The following is a 21,577-nucleotide window of genomic DNA, read 5'->3' on the forward strand; positions in this document are numbered from 1 at the left end:
AGGATCACGGGGCTGTAACAGTGACAGCGACGATGATGATGGCGGCTACCTCTTCCCTTACCGGGCACCGCACACTCATGCAATCCTTACACACTCCTCTGTGGACAGCTTCATCATTCCCACTTTACAACAAGGAAGTGGAAGCACTAAGTGTATCCCCAAGTTCGCACAGGAAGTCGATGATGCTGGGATCTGCATAGTCCTTCCAGGGCAGGGACACCCGGCACGTCTGATCCTCACAGGAACCCTGGGAGGGGTGTGAGCGCAGCACTGGAGCCCCGCCCGCTGTATAATCTGAGTTGCTGCTAACCTGGGAAGTTTTGGTTTTTCATCTAGTAACTACTCCATATGCTTCCCAGTTCATCTCTGGGTCAAATAAAGGACACAGCTAGCACTCTATAAATAATTCTCAATACATTTTTAAACTACTAAATCACTCAGGCTACACATCTACATAATCTTTAAAAATTATATGCCAATTAGAACTTAAATAATATTTGCTTAATAAGTCACATGCCAAAATACAGCTCACCTCCCCACCAAAAAGGAAGCATGTGGCAAACTGCAACCCACAATGAAATACGTAAGACCTCACTTAACACCACTGAGAGATTCTTGGAAGCTTTTTAGCAAAGTGACATCTAAAGAAACCATTTTTACCCTAGGCTAATTGATATAAATAAGAGTTGAATTCCTACAACACATTTCTGGTCATAAAAACATCACCAAACTTCTAAATAAAATCCCCAAACACTTCTAATATTAAACACTGCAATAAGTGAGAGCTCTATGCACATTTAAGGAAAGTTAATAAAAACAAATGAGATTATTACTTGTTAACCCACTTATTCCAGTTCAGGGTCAAGGGTGGCCACAGCCTTCCCTGCCAGCTAAGGGCAGTCAGGACCCCCACCCCCACCCGGACTGGGACGGGTTAAACGCACCACTTCACCTCGTATGCACATCTTCAGAACACGGGAGGAAACCAGAGGACCGGGAGAGAGCCCACGCAGACATGGGAGAACTGGCGCACTCCACACAGACAGTGACCCCGCCCATCAACACTGAACAATGTTGTTCCAGGCCCTGCTGTATATTGTTAAGAATCTCCAAAGACACTACTTGTACGGTTACAGCAGATAAAACTGACACCTGCTGTTCCATTTGAGGACTCGATGTCAGAACAGACAGGAAACTGCCTGAGCTTTCCTCCATGGCTGCATCAGGGGGCTCAGTGCGGAGCCCGCTGGCAGAAGTCAGAGGAGGAGAATGACACAGGGTGCTGGAAGGTCCCCTCCCTGTGCTGACCTGGAGATGGGCAGTGACCCAGAGGAAAGGTAGGGAGGAAGCATCAGGTCCGCGTATGTTCCACACGAGGTAACATCTCCTCTTGTTTTGGGGACCTACCTTCACTTGTTCGAGAGGAAACAGTTCTGACATCTAGCGAACTTTTTCTGTTGTCTTTATGTTTGCCTGACTGATTATCTGTGGAAACAAATTATAAATCATCTCACCAAAGGAATGTTAACACCATTAGAAAAATTACCAATCTAAAAATGTTTAAAACAAAATTTAAGAATTAGAATACCATTTAAGTTGCCACAGAAATCAACACAGTGCAGAGAGAAGACTATAAAGATGAGGTTTTCAAGGCTGACTTTCTCAGGTGTCCCACATGACACAACCAAACAAGTGCTTTCCAGACAGAATTAGAGTCCCAGGACGTGAAGTAAGAATGAGTAGGAGGAACTCAGGAGAGCAACTCCTGTTACACTATATAACTGAGTAAAATGAAAAAATTTTGATCCCCATCCACACTTGCCCCAAAAGAAAAAAATCTCTTCTGTATTTTTTCCTATAACAGCAGCTCTACAATGTCCGGGGAAGAACGTGCCTCTCGCCAGGGGTCATGCAGGGAACACGGGTTGGGCCCGTCAAATGACAGCCCATCTCTCTCCCTGACCCGCGTTCTGTGAACAGCGCCACTCTCTTCCGGCTCCAAATGGGTTGCCCCACCTCTCCCCGACCCCACACTGATCGACCACAAGGCAAAGTTAACTGCTGTTCCCTCCTGCGCCCTGCTGGGTGCCATACACGGTGCTGAGCCTCTCCGACCTGTCCCCATTCCACAGGCAGGGAAACGGGGGGCTGCACCGGGCTCAGGCCTTCCACGCGCAGGGCGCGCTCCCTGGCCTGTCTCGGCTCCCTCGGCTGGGGCCCTGCTGACAGCCAGCGTCTGGATGCAGGCCCTGGCATCCCGCCGGAGACACTTCTTCACCTGCTGTTTGCTGTACTCTCTTCTACACGGGCACTGACCATGAACTTGTCAGGGTCGCTGCTAACTTCTGTGTCACTACATCTGAAGGACACAGACTCTTACCCGACTGGACCTGTGGTACCGGACACAGCTTCCATCACTCTTTCTAGAACGGGTGAGCACAAGCCCACACTCCCGGTTTCCCTCCCATCTCTTCCTCGTTTCCTGCGTGGCTCCCCTTCCTTAAACAGCCCAGCCTTCATGTTCCCAAGTGTCTGTCCTTAGCCGTTCTTCTCTTAGAAAACAGTCTCCTTGGGAGATCCCACCCTTCCTTCAGCTTTGAGTAATTCTTGTACTGCTGTCTTATCCTGAGCTCCCGAGCTCCAGACTTACATCTTAACTGGCCACCGGTCACCTCCATTTGAGCACCTCATGCACTTAAAATGAACTTGTTACCTTCTCCCAAACCCATGCTTTTTCCCAGGTCACTGAGCAGCATCTATCTATTTTTTTTTTTTTTTTAAATCCTCACCCAGGGATATTTTTCCATTTATCTTCAGATAGAATGGGAGGGAGAGAGAGAGAAAGAGAAACACTGATGTGAGAGAGACACATCAACTGCTTGCCTCCCACATGATCCCGACCAGGGCTGGGGTCTGAACCGCAACCAAGGTACATGCCCTTGACTGGAATCAAACCTGCAACTCTTTGGTCCGAGGGCCAGCACTCTAACTGCTGAGCCAAACTGACCGGGGCAGCACCTACCTTTTTGCTTTAGTTGGAGACAAGTCTTCATCCATGACTCCTCCCCACTACTCCCTTCTCCCTCCACTGGTCAGCTGAATCTATGGATTCGATCTCCTAAATACCTCTCTAATCTGCCTGTCCTAGCTCAGAAACACATCATCCCCCCGGATTATAATGGCAACTCCCTTCACTGGTCCCACAGCCTCAATGGAGACATTTCAATGGCTCATCCTTGTTTTTAGGATATGATTTAAGCTCCTCAGTGTCACCCAGGGTCCTGTGATCTCTGAACCCCTCTCTTCAGCCATCATGGACTAATGATGTGCTGGTTCACCTCCCAACCTCTGCCTTGACACAGACTGCTCACCTCCACTTGGGAGTGTACATCTCCCATGCTACCTTCTTCACCTGGTGAACTGTCAGTCTTCTTCAAAGATGCAGCACAGGTACCACAACCCTAGGGGTATCTTCCGCTAATGCCCCACAACCCCACCCAACACTGCCAGTAACCACCTGCTTCCTCACCAGCTGTGAATGACATGAGAGCAGAAAAGTCTTCCTTCTCCTTTCTAGGTGACCAGCAGCGCCCAGCATATAACGTGCTCAGTAGACACGTCTGCTTGTCCCAACACCTGCACAGTCCTGAAAGCACCTCTAATGTATCCCCTCGCCTCCTGGCTCCCTCACACAGAACCCTTGGGCAGCTTAGAGGGAGAGTCACTTGCTGCAGTCAAGGACGGGAACGGTCTGCTTGCAACAGCCTGCCTTTCCTCGCTCCCTGGTCTTGACCACACGTGGGCTGTCAGCCAGCTGCTCTCCCTCTGCCTCGGGAACAGCCTTGACATCTGCTTCTGCCCCAACACAGAACACTGCGTCCTCTCCAAATGCTCGCTCCTTTACATCACCCTCCTCTCAACCGCACAGACCCGTGGGTCCCCTTCCTCAGCGTCGTGGAGATTCATGTCCACAGCTCTCTGCAAGCCTGCGCTGTGAACTTGACTATTCCTTCATTCCTCTTCCTTTGTCCATCAGCACACACTTACTGGGCACCATGTGTCAGCCCTAAGCCAGGCACTGGGATGTAAAGGGGAAAAGGTATGGTTGAGGGACCAAAGGCGGGAACCTCAGAGTTACAGCCGTAATTCTGGAGCAGAGAAGCAGCCCCAAGAAGGAAGTGGCAGGTTCTCTTCGGGGGAAGGGGCAGAGAGGAGGTGAGCCAGGAGAAAAGGAACCGGCCTGTGCAGGCAGAGCCAGGTGTGGAGGGAGAAGCCAGCAGCATGTGTACCGGACAGGCCATGGCAAGAGTGGAGGGAGATGGAACAGGCTTTCATTTCTACTTCACATTTTAAAGTGACCTTCTCTCCCTCCATGATGCTCCCTTCCTGTCCTGACCTCTGGTTCTGCTCCACTGCTACCATCACCATCCCTGGGAAGCACCCCTACATGCGGTAGCACAAAGTGCAGCGTGCAGAGCAGCGCACACCACATTCACGTCTGTGTGCCTGACGCCGGGCTTAGGGCCTGGTCCAGACCAACCCAAGGTTTACAGACCAGACACTTGTCACACAGAGTGTCCTTGGTGAGACAGTATCATGGGGAAACGACATACAGGACAGTTAAAAGGGGACATATGCTAGGAATCTGCTACTTTCCTGGACACCCAGAATCTGAGCCCCTTTTCTTGTGACTCCCACCACAGAAGGGGGAGGCCAGACCCCTCTGTTCTACCCCCTCAGGAAGCAGCCGAGAGCCTGCATCAGGCGAGTGAGGCCGTGAAGAAGCCCTTCCGCCCACAGTGGGCGCAGCAGCACCAGTGCCGGGGCCTCCGCGGAGCCCGGGCGGCCAGCAGTGGCCCCACCACACTCCCATGGCGGCAGGGACAGGTGCCCAGTTTGGTCCCTGACCTTCTCAGAACGGGTCTTCCGCTTTCTGGTCCAACCTGTGAGACACCCCTTTCCTTCTAATAAACTCCCTTTCTGCTTCAGAACTGATCCCTGTGGTGTGACCAAGGACCCCGGCTGGTACATTGCCTCCAACTCCGCCACCCTCCCAAGGCAAGACAGTCGGCTGAGTCTGTGGGACACAAAGCTGCTTAGGTGCGGAGGGGACAGCAGCTGGACAGCCAGCCAGCTCATCCAGGTGAGGTGAGCAAGAGCCCTCAGCGGGCATGATCTAGTGAAATGACAAATGACCCAGCACAAATGCGGCTTGAGAGATTCCTCCCCAGCTGCACGTCTTCTATGACTATGTCACTGATTCTGCCTTCTAGTCCCAGCTCTGTCATATCCTGGCTGCCTGACTCTAGGCTGTCATTTAACCGTTGTGCTAATAATAGCTATGCTGCCCTGGCCAGTTTGGCTCAGCGGTTAGAACGCTGGCCCGTGGACGAGAAAGTCCCAAGTTCGGTTCCCACTAAGGGCACATAACTCAGATGAAATTTGTCCTCAGCCCTGGTTGGGGTCGTGTGGGTGGCAAACACTTGATGTGTCTCTCTCATGTCAATGTTTCTCTCTCTTATTCCCTCTCTCCTTCCCACTCTATCTGAAGATAAATGCAAAAATGCCCTCGGGTGAGGATAAAAAATAATAATAGCCATGCCTACTTCACAGGACTATTCCAAATACTTTTAAAAATCCAAGCAAAGGTACTCCCTGACCTTGTGACGTGAGGGTTACGGTCATGCTGGCCCTGTGTTGGCAGCTCCCACTCCTGCCTCCTCAGCCCGTCCTCACCTCTCCCCTGAACCCGCACGTCTCCACGTCATGGATGAGCTCCTGGCTCTGCACCCCCCTCTGTGCACTTCAGCCCTGGCTCAGGGCCACCCACCAGGTCCTGCTCCCTCTGACCCGATGCAGGTGGTCTCCAGAAACCTGCCTTCTCCCCGCCTTTTCCTGCCCTCTCTTCCTGGGTCACCTCAGAATCTGCACCCCCTTCGCCGCCCCTGCTCAATCTCCTCAGTTCCACATCTGAGCTACTTGCCGATGCTTTGCTGGCAGCAAACCCTACCTCCCCAGCCCTCTCCTCTCCGAGAACAGAAACAAGGGCGTGGTGCCCAGCAGGCACTGGACAGAAATCTGTGGAATGAATGAGCAGACAAGTGAACAGACCCAGGGCCTCGCCAGGAATGCCTTCCACATTCACCTGCCCGTCAGATCGCGACCCCTCAATGTCCAGGCCTCACGACTACCTTCCAACTGTTCTTTCTTGTTCTCCTCGCTCTGGTCCCACACCACCTTCCCATCTGCCTCCCTTGTCTTCCTGTTGTCGTCACCCGATTACGGCCGGGCTGTTGTTTCCTCTGCTGAGACTATGGCGATACTGGCATTCTGTCTCTGGTCCCGCCGTCCACACAGTGTGTGTCACACTCATGCTCCAAGAGCTGCCTAGAGTTCGGGCGCCAAGCTGCTCCCTGGCTCAGCACAGTCCGGCTCCCGCTGCCTAGGTGGAAACCCTCATTTCTTATCTAGCATCCAGGGATCCTTCGTAAGCCAATTCCCCTCTCCACACTGACCCTTCATACCCGTTACATTGAATCCTTGCTCTTTCTGAAACACACTCTGAACTTTTCCTCCTCTGTGCCTGTTTTTATTTCTGGAATGCTTTTCCTTCCATACCCTCTTCTTTAAAAATTTTTTTAAATTGATTTTGAGAGAGAGAGAAAGGGAGAGGGAGGAAGAGGGTGGAAGGGAAAAGGAGATAGAAATATGTTTGTTGCTCCACTCACTGATGCATTCATTGGTTGATTCTTCTATGTGCCCTGAGGATCGAACCCACAACCTTGGTTTATTGGGATGATGCTCTGACCAACTGAGCTCCTGGCTAGGGCTCCACACCCTCTTCTTCAAATCCACCTGCCCCTTTCTGGAACTTTTCCCTCTTCCTCCGAGGCACCACGGCACCCCTGGTCCTTTCTCGCCCAGTACTGATCATTTCTTAGCACTTGCTATGTGTCCCTTGGCATCATCTCTCTCCTTTTCCCACGAAAGCCCGGAGTGCCCCTGGGGCGCCCACAGAACAGGTCCAGCGTGCGCTCAAGGCTTCTGAGCCGAGTGCCGGCTTCACCCCTTCTTAGATGGAGATCCTTGGGCAAATCAGTTACCCTTTCAGTTTCCTTATCTGTAGAAAGGGAACTTCATCTATAAAATGTCTACCCACTGGGGTACTACCCGGCTTCAAGTCAGCACACTTAGCACAGTGCCTTGTATACAATAATTGCGCAGAAAACACAGGGGTAATATTCCCAGAAGGAATGAATGAACTGTCTGGTGCTGTGGAAAGCACGCCTCCAACAGCTGAAGGAATGGAAGACAGAGTCTTCTCCCTGAATCATTTGCAGTAACACAGAGGAGCAGATGGTGTCCAAGGCACAGGAGACAAATACCAGGTAAAGCAAGTATGGAGGTGTCCGCTCCCCCTGCCCCCGTAGGCTGGCAGTGACTACTGTCAGGGGTGAACGTGTCCCTGCTAACGTGCTGCAGTCTGACGCCCAGCACTCCTGCCCCTAAAGTATGGAGGTGTCCGACCCCGCCTCCCGTAGGCTGGCAGTGACTGCTGTCAGGGGTGAACGTGTCCCTGCTAACGTGCTGCAGTCTGACACCCAGCACTCCTGCCCCGAAAGCACAGGTCGAGCCAGCAAACCACACTTCACTCAGCACATTTCCACACTGATTCATGCATGTGAGGGGCCAGTTTCTCCCCACAGGACACCTGTCAGAGTGCCCTCAAGCGCCCTGGTTCTGGGGAGCTGGGGAGGAGAATGCTGCATGGTCCCAGGACGCATTGTCCCACCAATGCAGCAGGCAAGCTAGTCAGACTAAGGGTCTATTTTTACTTTATTTTCTTCAAACGCTCAATAAGCCCTAAGAATGAATATGGGGCACCATACCTGTGTGAGTGTCACACTGAACACATTCAGTTATTTTCTCAGCCTAAAAGTAAATGTTAAAAGCCGTTAGTCATGATTGCCTAGGGAGGGAATGAGGGTGATCTGCTTGGGCGCAGCCGGGGTCCCCGGGGTCCCCAGGGGTCCCTTACATACCTTATCGTTGCACACTCTGATAATGGATACATAGTGTCTAATTTTTCTGCAAGGAGAAAACAATGCATTATTTCTCTCCCAGCTCTCTATGCTGATGAATATGTAGCTATTTTTTTTCATTATGAAAAGAACATCTCTCTTCAACAATACACAAAGTGCTTTGAGAAAAGTACTTCTATGGTTTACCGCCAAGACCACCAATAAACAAGTCTATACAAACACCCTTTTGTATCTGCGGTAAGGTGTCTGTGGAAGGGAATTTGACTCTTCAGTAAAAACAACAAAATTCTAAGTCATTATAACATACAATTAAAAATATCCATGTTTTTAAAAAATGTACTGCATGTTAACCAACCAAAAGCCTGTAATCTCTCAATGTGTCTCACTTCCCCCATATTGATGCTCTTAGGTTCCCATAGCGACCTGGTCAGTCACTCATGGAAACAGAGGCCGCACTGAGGGCTTCCGATAGCTGGGGGTCGACGGCAAAGCAACTAGAGCTGCTGACTCCTCACTTATCGTTCCTCCCACTTTTTTTTCGGTTTTTCACCTTGATAATCAAATCTTTGTATACTTAACACAAAATAATTTGGAAAGGACATGAAAAGGCAAAGAATCAGAACAGAAGCCCACACAGACCCGTTTCCCTGAGGCCACTGCCAACTGGCAGCAAAGCCCAGTGACCAAGCACATGACCGTGCAGTCAGCACAGAGGCCTCAGCCTGGCTCCACCAAGTGCTGCAGCCAGACCTGGGGCCAGGAACCTCAGCCCCAGCCTCAGTGTCCCGATCTGGACTGGAGATGTCACAGCACACGGGCTGTAGTCGGGACGAGACGAAGTGAGTCTAGCAGCTCTGGGAGTTGAGCAGCAGCAGGTGTGAAGACCACCACGGTCACACCTCCTCCTGTTCGGTTTTCTTCTTTCATTTTCGTGACTGGGATCATACACTAAGTATGATTTTACATTTTTACTTTTGCTTTTATTGTAAGTATTTTCCTTGTAATTTACTTTTCCACCATCATTTCTAATGGTTACATTTTATTGTTGGGTATTCTATAACATATTGATACTTTTCCATTGTTCCTATTACTTGAGATGGATTTTAAGACAAACCAGAGGAGATTTTTAGACTCCTGATATATACTGCTTTCCAATCTGTAATCACATCTGTTTTACATGAGTTTCCATAAACAGTAGTATTAAAAATATTTTTATTTGAGAGGTCTATGCAGCAATAACACACAGGCTATCAGATGAGATAGAAATCTTTTAAGTGTGGGGAGTCCACCAGTCAGTATTCTTGTCACACAGCTTATTAAGGTGACATTCTAACTTCAGTACGTTAGTTTCCTGTGTGTCTGTGCAGCACAAGCAAGAGGGTCCGAGTCTGGTGGCGCTGAGTCGCCAGGGGAGGGTCAGGCTGCAGGCATAAGGAGGCCACCCTGGAAGCCAGTCTTGGATGACACCTCACCTATTACAAGTCTTTCTTCCAAATTTCTGTATGCAGTTCTTAACTTACTTAAGTATTCGGACACATTTTACAATAAGCCAAACACAGTATGTTGAATGAAGTACTTGTTTTTTCCACTTACCCTCCCTGTCCAATGACAGGTATTATCTTCACACTTTGTTGCACATTATCTCCATTTTTGGCGTAGTAAATTCCGTGCCACTCCTATAAATGTAACGTAAGCATCATCATACTTTATGTTCAAAACACATCACAAGAACATTTTCCACTCCAGGTTCCAATTCATTTCCAATTGCTAAAGTAATAAGCATAAAAATAATCCCAACCTCAAATTTTGGGTAATCTGAAAATTCTTCCTCTGCCTCCCAAGTCCACCTCCTCCCCGGTTGCTGACAAAAGCCAAGGTACCACAGTTGAAGTGGTCACACGTTTTAGTAGCTGTCTGCTGGCTCACGAGAGCACCCCCCACGTCCCCACACCCTCCGGCCTGCTTCCGTGAGTGGGGGTGTGTGGCCTCTGGCCCTGCATTTGGGAAGGGAAGAACCAGGACTAGGCAGCGAAGGGAACATTCTGTGGCCACTAGCGAGGTGGTCTGCTAGCACCCTACGGGCTGTGGGAGGGTTTCAGACCCTCTGCATCTGGGTGGGCATGATGAGGTAACAGCGAGGACTGGGCTCAGGCAGAACAAACAAGTGAGACCTTAAAAGCCAGGGTTGCAATTGTATTAGCACTCTCAGATCAGACACAGTGGAGGAATTCCTTCCAACAAAACTACAGGGTTAGAAAGCAGGTCTGTGGGGGACACGACCACAGTGAGAGAACAGGGCTGCAGGTGGCTGCCCGCTCTTGGGGTGGTGGGGAGAAGCCTGGGGTGGAGCTAGGTTTGTTACCACCTAAAAGGTTCTGAATTCTCCCAAGAGTCACCAAGGGCTCTCAAGCTATAAAAATTTCTAAAGCCCACTGCAGAACATGACTCCCGGGGTGGCCTATAGCTTCCTTGACTGTCCAGCCCCACAGGCCCGCGAGCTGAGTCCAGAGGGGAGAGGACCACCACGGTCAACCCTGAAATCTCTGCTTGGGGCCTGGCGACCCACACTGCAAACGCCAATGGTAAAAGCCTCATCCTCAGACTCCTCTGGCAAAGTGGATCCAAGAGGAACCAGGGTACTGACAGAGCTAAGGACGGTCACTGGTGCTTCCTGGGCACTTCTGGAAACACTGGGCACAGACAAGGGCTGAGTTAAAAAAGAGCCAGGGCCCTGCTCGGTGTTCACTTGCGCAGGAACAGAAGGGAGGTGTGGGCGTCACTAAGCTGCGGGGAAACTGGCCAACTGGGAAATAGGCAAGGGCTCAACGGAGACCCTGAGCAGGAACGTGCGTCCTGCCCACCACATCCACGTCTCCTCAGAAGGCTTCAGGAGGCAGGTCTGAGAGCGACTTCTGAAGCTCACTGTCAAGAGAAATACGGGGGATTGACTGTGGTGGTGTTTGCAGAGCTTTGTGAACAAACCGACCCCACTGAATTGAGCACTCTAAATGGGCAAACTGCAATATGTGTGCATGCTCTCTCGACAGTTTAAAGAGCAGGAAAAACACGAGGGCCCAAGTCAATTTGTCAATCAGCATTTGAAAAAATATATTCAGGGTTTTTTACTCCAGTCCTTTCTGAACAGACATGGGCAGCGGCCAGATACTGGGCAGAGTGGAGAGGCCACTCAGACAAAGCTGCCCAGGCCAGCTATCAGCAAGACCATTTAGCAATGACTTTGTGGGATCACAGGGTTGCCTGTAAGTTTTCCAGTCACCAATGGAAACAAAAAATATTTACTTGTCATAGATATTTTTTTTATCAAAAAATGTATTTTAAATATTGATCTACATAAATTCATCATCTGTATTTCGTTCCTGAGAATACCGAAGTTCTGCCTCCGCACGCTGTTAGGAAGCCTGCATCTGGCAACGCACATACGAGCCAAGCACAGTCCTGACCGGGGCAAACACTCAGCACGTGGCCGTTTCCACACGGGTGCTCTGCGCGGCCTCTCTCTGGGACGAGCCCCTCAGAACCGCACCAAGGCTGCACCGTCCTCCTTCTCCAGGGCAAGCAAAGCCCCTAGCCGGGCTTCTCGGACTGCTGGGACAATCCCTTCTCATCTCCCTCGGTCTTAAGAATTAAGCCATCATCACTCGCTGTCCTACCCCCAGGGCTAGCGCAGGGCCTGCACGGTAAACAAAGAACACTGGGGGCTTCTGTTTCCCGAAAGGAGAAGGCAGGCCAAGGTGAGACTGCAGAATCCTAGCGACCCGGCTAAGTGGTTTGCGCTCCATGCTGAGGGGGTGACAAGGTCAACATGATGACTGGTAAGACTAATTACCAGTAGTGTAAGTGGACTGATGGAGGTGGGGGAGGAGGGATGAGACAGGGACACCCAGCTGGACTCGGCCACCATAATCCCAGGGTGTGAAAAGAAGGCCCTGAACAAGGTCAGGCCAGGCAGTGGACACTCAAAGGTAGGGGCTTGGCACACATCAAGGCTTAGTGATGAATCTGATGAAGAGACTAAAGGATGGGGAGGAACTAAAGCCGTCCTAGGAATCCAAGTCCAGGCAACTGTGAGGATGAAGCACGAGCAGAGACAGCAAGGGCTGGAGAGACGCTGGTCTTTCGTGAACGGGGAACAAGAGAAGACTACTGTTAGACAAGCTGATTCCAACATGACGGCAGCATGATGAGCCCAGCCTGGAGGAGGCTGGGCTAAAAGTGGGGAGGAGTGAGACATCAGGGGGAGCAAGAAAATGCCTCAAGGCCAAGGGCATGGTCCGAGGAACACGCAGGGGGAAGGGGCCCTGGTGAACTGGGAGGCACAGGCAGAAGAGGCAACAGAGAAGATGGGAGCAGGTGGGGGAGGAGAGCAGAAGAGTCAGGCACTTGGGAGGTAGGAGTTGTGGAGAGAGAAGGGCTCTGCAGCCATACGTCCCTGTCATGGGCAGGCATGAGCAGCCACTTGTTCAGTGCCTACGAGACCGAATTTCTGAGGGAAAAATATTCAAAATTTCTGAAAGAAAAGAGCAATGTAAGAGCCAGTATCTGAGAAGACGGGAGACTAGGTTCTAGAGCTCCAACAGAAAAGTCCTGGGGAAGAAGGAAAGGGGAGTCCAGAAACTTCCATGTAGGGGTAACGGGGAAGCACGAGTGTGGGGGCTGAAAACCAAGGTGCCTAATAGGATCTGTCAACTATCCCCAAAGGGGCGTCATTAGCCGAGAACAATGGGCAGAGGGGTTTGTAGAGAGCGGTGCCTGCAATATTCTCTCCTGGAACATCATCAGAATTTCTCCTCTACCCCCAAGAATATCTGACTGCTGGCACCCCTAGAATCTGACACTCTAAAGCCCCCACCCCATCACCTAACCACTACCTGAGCCTCCATTCTGGTTTCCGGCACATGTCTGAACTTTCCCCACTACCAGGGTGCACTGCCACCCGGGCCCCTATCCTCCTAGGGAGACTTACTAGAAAGGCCACACACTCTTTCACCTCGCAGAGCGGCCCAGCCAAGCACCCGTCCTGCTGCGGTGCTGCCGGAGAAGGAGCACACTGCGGAAGGACAAATGGCTACTTTTCCCCTCTCCCCAAGAACTCTGAACACAAAAAATAATCAGGTTCCTTTTATATATTTTTTTATCCTCACCCAAGGACATTTTTGCATTTATCTTCAGATAGAGTGGGAGGGAGAGAGGGAGGAAGAAAGAGAAACATCAATGTGAGAGAGACACATCGAGTGGCTGCCACCCACACGACCCCAACCAGGGCCAGGGACAAACTGCAACCAAGGCACGTGCCCTTAGCGGGAACTAAACCCAGAACTCTCTGGTCCACAGGCCGACGCTCCAACCGCTGAGCCAAACTGGCCAGGGCCAGGTTCCTTTTTAAATAAAGCACTACAGAGGTAAGAAAATATGTTCATATTCTCCACTCACAATCAGTACAGAGTCTAGAGAACAGGTCTCCTGTGTTCGAGTCTGAGGCCCTTTGTACCCGGTGCCCAGCAGCACAGCTCAGAAGGTGAGACACTGCCCACCTGGGTCTGGCAGGATCCCAGGGCCAGGAGTTCATCCACTGCATGCCCCCCTCCCCCGCTTCTTGTCCTCCCAGTGTAACTTGCAGATCGAGGTGCACGAGGGCCAGCATCTCTGGCTCACGCCCAGAAGAGTCTCACGACAAACCACAGTGGCAGCAGGGGACCTAAGTGCCAGGACTGAGAAGGCCATAGCAAAGCCCCTCAAGGAGGCTGGGTCTCAGGTGACAGTCTTCCAGGGGCCCGAGCACGTGGGGATACAAGCTCTGCATGGCCCTCCTGCCCCTACGGTAGACCGTTCTCTCCGCAACGGGACAGCACTGGCCACAGGGGAGAGGGCCTCCGCGGTGAGCAGAAAAGCAGGTCACCAATTTCTCAGAACTTTTTAATAATCATATTAATAGTCCCCACTCAACTTCCAAAAGTTAAAATGAGCCCAACAGAAAAGACTAAGAATGACTAGGAAAACTAGGAGCCTTTTACTTATCATTTTTAAAAACCTAGTCACAATGTCAGAAGCTACTGAGAACAATCTCTCAGACTGCGCCTGCCTTTCTGTCTGCCTTCGGCACCAGCACTATGTGGCTTCTCACTTCACTGAGTAATGATTCCTGTCATCTGTCTGTATGGCACCTGGAATATGACTTCTCCAAGGCAGGACTTTCTGTGTTTTTTCCCCCCTAATTTTTATTCATTTATTTTTGTTACAGATATTTCTCCTTTTAAGGCAGGACTTTGTATTTAGTTTTCTGTCTATCCCAGAATGCAGCAGAGTGCCTGGCATATAGAAGGCATTAAAAAAAAAAAAATGAATGAATGAAGCTCAGAGAACTGTTAGACTCAGATGTGTTCTAAGAATGTGTCAACTCATTAGCAATCCTTTACCCAGAACCATCTGCCCATATCCATCACTTAGAAGATCAATTATTGGAAAGATCAACTTATTACAAAGATGAAAACAATGACTTCCAGTATCAATTAAAGTTACTGAGATTACTGGCTAATCATTTTGTATACTTTCTTGGCCTGTTTCCTCATCTGCAAAATAGGAACAACATGAAAAATATCACTACACTTCTGCCCTGGTGGAAAAACTAAGACTGAGATTACCTGGCATGTGCAATGCTCAGTGAGCACCAAGTCTTCTTCCTCCTCTGTTATGTGAAAGTAAAAAAAGTATTAACCTCTTAACTTACCTTGCCCAACTTGATGCATGAATTTATAGTATCGAGCAGCTCAGCCTTTTTTTCATGTATAGGCACTTCTCCTAAGTCCTTCCCTATTAGTTCACCTGATGCATAGCCCATTGTTGACTCAAATGCAGGGTTTGCGTACTAGGGAGGGGGGAGGAAAAAAAAAAGGCATCAAGTGAATTAAAAGAAATTCTGAAAAGAGAACAATAAAGACTGTCTCCCCGGAAGCTTAGGAGCCTGGAGCTCACCACAGCAACTCTGAAACCACAAGAGCACAGCCCCGAGGTCCCTGGAGTCCAGAGGAGCCTGAGGTCCCGAGGTCCCTGGAGTCCAGAGAGCCTCTGGCCCAGGGTTACCTGGCTGGGCTTTCTGCGTGTTCCCCTGAGGCTCCAGGAGGTTAGCAGGTTCCCTCCCGGTGAAGAAGCCCATGGAGACAGACCAGGGGCTGCTCAGACCATGAACAGTGGAACAAAGCACTAGACTGGGATCTGAAACACCCGGGCTCTACTCCCACAAGTCCCTCAGCCCCTCCATGTCTCAGACTTCACATCTGTTTAATGATAAATGTTTAACATTTATCTCGCCTTTCAAGTGATGCAAATGAATAATGTATTTGGAAAGCAGGCAGTGAACTAGGAAGTGTTTGTAAATATAAGGCTTTATGGTTAAATTTCAAATAGGCCTACAAGATTTAAAAAAAAATGTATGTGCTGCCCTGGCCAGTTTGGCTCAGCAGCTGGAGTGTCGGCCCACGGACCAGAGTCCGGGTTCGGTTCCCGCTAAGGGCACACACCTTGGTTGTGGTTTGTCCCAGGCCCCAGTTGGGGTTGAGTGAGTGGCCACCACTCGATGTGTTTCTCTCACATCGATGTTTCTCTCTCTCTCCCTCTCCTACTCTCCTTCCTGCGCTATCTGAAGATAAATGCAAAATAAAAATATGTATGTGCTAATAATAATAATGTGAAGATGATAACAAAATAATTGATACTATTGAAGGTCTATTTTCCTTGAAAAGCACTAAAATTAACTCATTTGGTTCTCAGAACATCTTAACAAAAGGTAGGTTGCTGTTCATTTTAATGTTTCTCTCATTCAGATGAGAGCAGATTCAGACAGATTAAGTAACTTAGACCAAAGACCCTCACAGCTGGGAAGGGGCCTGACACCAACCTGTGCCCTCAACCACTGACCCCTGTGCTGCCTCTCAGGGCACCAACTCCTGAAGGTCTACCTCCGCAACTCCGAATCAAGAAGGTCACCAAGTTAGGCTAAAGAGAAGAACTGGGGTACGCAGAACCAAATCAAAGTGGAGCTGTTCTCAGCTAGAAGAACATTCTCTAGTACAACACCCTCTTCTGCTGTTGTCTTAAGTCACCGACATAAACCCACTTTGCTAATAACGAGTAATTTGTTCAGTAATTACTCGGTTACTTTTTTTTTTCTTTACTGGTTTTAGGGAGAGAGGAAAGTAGAAGGAAAGAGAGACAGAAACATCAATGAGAGAAACATCGATGGGTCGCCTCCTTCATGCCCCCCACTGTGGATCGGGCCCACAACCTGGACATGTGCCCTGACCGGGAATCAAACCAGCAACCTCTCGTTGCATGGGTCGACACTCAACCACTGAGCCCCACCGGCCGGGCTTACTCAGCTATTTGTGAAACTCAGGAGTTTCTCACGAAGTTCTGTAGGTGTAAACCACCCTCACAGACCGTGAGAAAGGTGAAAACGGCAGACCTTATTTTATGGTCAGAGCCCCACCCCCCCCGCAATAACCCTTCTGGGTCTCTCCTTAAACAAACAATAATTATTAGTACCTCTTCGTACCTACAGGGAACTTACTTCAAATTACTATTTTATAGATTTTGTTCTGATATTCCTCTATGGAAAACCTGGTCTCTTTAACTTCAAAAAGAAAAAAAAATCATATTAGAGGGGTCCAATCCTAAAAAATGAGAAAAAACAAAACCAGAAATCTAGAAGGACAAAATTTCCAAAATGACAAACCTGTATCAGGTTGGTGTCACTTATAATTTCAACGGCTTCTTGACTTTTCTCCACTGCAGTGAATACTGGGTTACAAGCCCTTTATGGGTAGGAAAAAAGAAAAAAGATTAATGTAAATACTACAAAATCTAATAGAATCTTAGGGTATTACATTAACGTATTTAAATGTGTCTTTTGTCTGATTATAAAGGTAACAAACGCTAATTCAAAAAAGTAGGGAGGACATATTAACGAGCACAAACAAGAAATAAACACCTCCCACACCACCACTGCTTGGAATCGTGACCATGCACAGTCTGAGGACCAGTGGACAGGGGTGGGGCACACACCAGGGTTCAAATCAGAGCCCTTCCCCTGGCTGTGGGACCCTGTGCAAGTGACTGAAACTCCGAGTCTCCCTTCCAGCATCTGAAGGGTCCTCGTGAGGACTAAATGAGAGAACAGAGTCAGGAACCCTGCACAGAGCGCAGCAGAAAAGAGGCAGTCAATCATTTGTAGTTATTATTTTAAACAAATGCTTTTCACAAAATTGGGCTTGTCGGGATAAGTGACTTTATCCACTGCTTTGTTCACTTAGCCTTATTTCATGAGCATGTTCCCATGTCCTTACTGTTCGAAACACTTTAAAAAAATGGCCCTGCCCGAATTGGCTCAGTGGTTAGAGCATCGGCCTGCGGACCAGAGTCCCAGGTTCAGTTCCCGCTAAGGGCATGTACCTACCTCAGTTGCAGTTTGTCCCCAGCCCCAGTTCGGGTCGTGTGGGTGGCAGCCATTCGATGTGTCTCTCTCACATTGATGTTTCTCTCTCTCTCTTCCTCCCCCTCCTGTTCTGTCTAAAGATAAATGCAAAAAAAAAAAAAAAAAAGTCCTCAGGTGAGGATTAAAAAAAAAAGTTTTGCCCAGCCAGTGTGGTTCACTGGTTGAGCATCAGTCCACGCACCAACAGGTCAGCAGTTTGATTCCCAGTCAGGGCACATGCCCAGGCTGTGGGCCAAATCCCCAGTGGGGGGCATGCAGGAGGCGGCCAATCAATCTTCTCTCTCACATCGGCTCTGTCTCCCTTTCTCTCACCCCTCTCCCTTCCACTCTCTCTGAATATCAATGAAACCCAAGCTGGTTTGCCTCAGAGGCTAGAGCCATCAGCCCGCGGACCAGAGTCACAGGTTCAATTCAGTCAAGGGCATGTACCTAGGTTGCAGCCCCGGCCCTGGTCGGGGTGGTGCAGGAGGCAACCAATCAATGAGTCTCTCACATTGATGTTTCTCTCTCTCTCCCCCTCCCCTCCCCCTCCTCCCCCTCCTCCCCCTTCCTCCCCCTCCCTCTCTTCCACTCTACCTGAAGATCAATGGAAAAATATCCTCAGGTGAGGATTTAAAAAAAAAATTATTAGAAAAATATCCTTGGGTGAGAATTAAAAAATTAAAACAATTGGATCATACTCTATAGTTTTATAATCTTCTTATCTTACTGAATATACATCAATACCTTTCCATATCAATACCTTTCAATATCAATAATTACAAATATTAACTTTCCATATCAATAATTGTTTTTAAATTTTTCAATTACAGCCTGCATTGAATAATTTTGTATTAGTTTCAGGTGTAAAGCATAGTGGTTAGAAAATCATATATTTTACAAAGTTACTCCCTCCCAATAGTGCTAGTACCCACAGCATATAGAGTTATTACATGTTACTGACTATATTCCCTATGCTGTACTTTACATTCCCCTGACTACTTTGTAACTATCAGTTTGTACTTATTAATCCCTTCACCTTTTTCTAGTCCCCCTACACCTCTCCCCTCTGGCAACCATCAGTCTGTCCTCTCTGTCTATGAGTGTTTTAAGTTTGTTCATTTATTTCGTTCTTTAGATTTCACTTATGTGTGCAATCTTACGGCATTTGTCTTTCTCTGCCTTATTTCACTTAGCATAACACTGTCTCGGTCCATCCACACTGTCACAAATAGTTAAGATTTCATTTTCTTATTTTTGAGTCATATGCCATTGTACCTATGTACCCACTTCTTCTTTATCCATTAGTCTATCAGTGGACACTTAGGTTGCTTCCACATCTTGGCTATTGTAAATAACACTGCAATGAACATAGGGGTGCATATGTTCTTTTGAATTAGTGTTTTGGGGTTTATCATCACTTTTTTTTTTTTTTTTTTTATCCTCACCCGAGGACATTTTTCCATTTTTTGTTCAGGTAGAGTGGGAGGGAGAGAGAGGAACAGAGAGAGAGAGAGAAACATCGATGTGAAAGGGACACATCGAGTGGCTGCCACCCGCACAACCAACCAGGGCCAGGGACAAACTGCAACCGAGGTACATGCCCTTAGCGGGAACCGAACCTGGGTCTCTCAGGACCGCAGGCCGACACTCCAACCGCTGAGCCAAACCGGCCAGGGCTACTTTTGATATCCTATACAATATTCTATATTTAATATTCTATATAATATTTTGTTGTAATGCCATACTATAATTTCAACAAATCCCCCATGACTTAACATTTAGGTTGCTTCCAGTGTTTTCTTGTATATGCCTCAGAAGATGGAAAAAAGAAAGCAATTGCCTACTTGTTAATGAAGTGCAGGGACAGTTAAGAAAATTAACAACAACAATCCTTTTTTTTACATTATTCCTGGTATTACTAAAATGTCTCACTAAACAAGACAAAAACCCTGGCCGGTTTGGCTCAGCGGTTAGAGCATTGGCCTGTGGTCTGGAGAGACCCGGGTTCGGTTCCCGCTAAGGGCATGTACCTCGGTTGCAGTTTGTCCCCGGCCCTGGTTGGTCGTGCGGGTGGCGACCACTCGATATATCCCTTTCATGTCGATGTTTCTCTCTCTCTCTCTCTCTCCCTCCCACTCTATCTGAACAAAATATCAAAAAATGTCCTCGGGTGAGGATTAAAAAATAAATAAATAAATGAACAAGACAAAAAAACCTAGCCAGTAAAAATCAGCTCTGCCCTGGCTGGTGTGGCTCCGTTGGCTGGAGCCATCATCCTGTGCACCGAGGAGTCACGGGCTCAGTCCCTGGTCAAGGCACAAGGCAACCCATCAATGTCTCTATCAACCTCTCTCTCTCCCTCCCTCCCTCTCTAAAATCAATAAAAACATCTCCTCAGATGAGAATTAATAAATAAATAAAAATTAGCTCTTACTTATTGGCATATAAAAATCAAGAGATGGTATAGTAATTACACCTCAAAAAGCTGTTATTTTTTTTTAAAAAAAGAAGTTCCCACTTCTGATTATAACAAGTTTGGAGAAGATGGATCTGTGAAAAGCCCTACTGGTTTTATCACTCTTTTTTAATTTTTATAGATCTGGTATATTTAAAAATGGTATATAATTTTCATTTATTTTATTACTAGTAAAGCTAAATACCTTTTCATGTTTACTGGCTATTAACATACATCCCCTGTGAACTACCTGATCATGTCCTCCTCCTCCTTTTTTTTTTCTTCCAGGTGTTTCCATTTTTTAACTGATTTATCAAAGTTCTTTATGTCTTTAGGATATTAACCTGTCTGTCTTACATGTTATGGATATATATTTTTCAGTTTAGATGACGAGTTGTCTAAATTTTTAACATTATTTAAGGTGTGGTTTTGTTTGTTTTTTTACTGCAAACTTAACATTTTAAAAATTAATTTATTTTTGTTACAGATGTTTTTCCTCCCCCCCGCCCCCAGACACCCTTCTCCCTATCCCCCTCCCCCTCCCCCAGGCATTGTTGTCTGTGTCCATTGGTTACAAATACATGCATATTAAGTTCTTTGGTTTATCTCATCCTTTCCTCCCGCCCCCCTCCTCTGACATTTGTCAGTCTGAACTGTACTACTTTCTATGTCTCTGGGTCTACTTTGTTCATCAGTATATTCTGTTCATTATATTCCACAAATAAGTGAGATCATGTGGTACTTGTCTTTTTCTGACTGGCTTATTATGCCTAGCATAATACTCTCCAGGTCCCTCCATGTCATCTCAAAGGGTAAGAGATCTTTCTTTCTTACAGCTGCATAGTACTCCACTGTGTATATGTCCACAGCTCTTTTATCCACTCATCTATTGAAGGACACTTGGGCTTTTTCCAGATCTTAGCAATTATAAATAGTGCTGCTATGAACATACGGGTATATTCTTTCTGATTGGTGTTTCAGGCTTCTTAGGATATATTCCTAGAAGTGGGATCACTAGATCAAATGGCTGTTCAATTTTTAATTTTTTTTTTTCAATTTTTAATTTTTTTTTTTCAATTTTTAATTTTTTGAAGAAACATCATATTGATTTCCATAGTGGCTGCACCAGTCTGCATTCCCACCAGCAGTGTACTAGAGTCCCCTTTTCTCCACACCCTCGCCAGCACTTGTTTGATGATTTGCTGATGACGGCCATTCTGACAGGTGTGAGGTGATAACCTCATAGTTGTTTTTATTTGTATCTCTCTGATGATTAGTAACGTTGAACATTTTTTCATTTGTCTCTTGGCCATTGTATGTCCTGTTTGGAGAGGTGTCTATTTAGGTCCTCTGCCCATTTTTTTAATTGGGTTGTCTTCCTTGTGTTGAGTTGTATGAGTACTCTATATATTTTGGAAATTAACCCCTTATCTGATGTATCATTGGCAATTACGCCAATGGGTTTACTTTCTGTTTTGATGGTTGTTTCTTTTGTTGTGCAGAAGAAGCTTTTTAGTTTGATGTAGTCCCGTGTATTAATTTTTTCCTTTGTTTCTGTTGCCTTAGGAGTGTATCAGTAAAAATTCTGCT

General features: G+C 47.7%; 1 protein-coding gene across 4 annotated transcripts in view; it reads right to left on the reverse strand.

Annotated features, from left to right (window-relative positions):
* Window positions 1-21,577, reverse strand: part of PDE8A (phosphodiesterase 8A) — a 100,163-nt gene that overhangs the window by 17,787 nt on the left and 60,799 nt on the right. For 3 of the 4 annotated variants that reach the window (XM_036277980.1, XM_036277982.1, XM_036277981.1), the window contains 6 exons: window positions 16,792-16,870; window positions 14,788-14,925; window positions 9,636-9,718; window positions 8,043-8,088; window positions 7,890-7,932; window positions 1,408-1,485 (listed from right to left, as the gene is read on the reverse strand). In XM_036277980.1, the coding sequence (XP_036133873.1) occupies window positions 1,408-1,485; window positions 7,890-7,932; window positions 8,043-8,088; window positions 9,636-9,718; window positions 14,788-14,925; window positions 16,792-16,870 (467 nt within the window). Of the gene's footprint in view, window positions 1-1,407; window positions 1,486-7,889; window positions 7,933-8,042; window positions 8,089-9,635; window positions 9,719-14,787; window positions 14,926-16,626; window positions 16,692-16,791; window positions 16,871-21,577 lie in introns of those variants that run through there. The other variant, XM_036277983.1, reaches the window with a different exon arrangement.

Source organism: Molossus molossus, unplaced genomic scaffold (genome assembly GCF_014108415.1).
Source record: "Molossus molossus isolate mMolMol1 unplaced genomic scaffold, mMolMol1.p scaffold_m16_p_24, whole genome shotgun sequence".
Classification (NCBI taxonomy): Eukaryota; Metazoa; Chordata; class Mammalia; order Chiroptera; family Molossidae; genus Molossus; species Molossus molossus.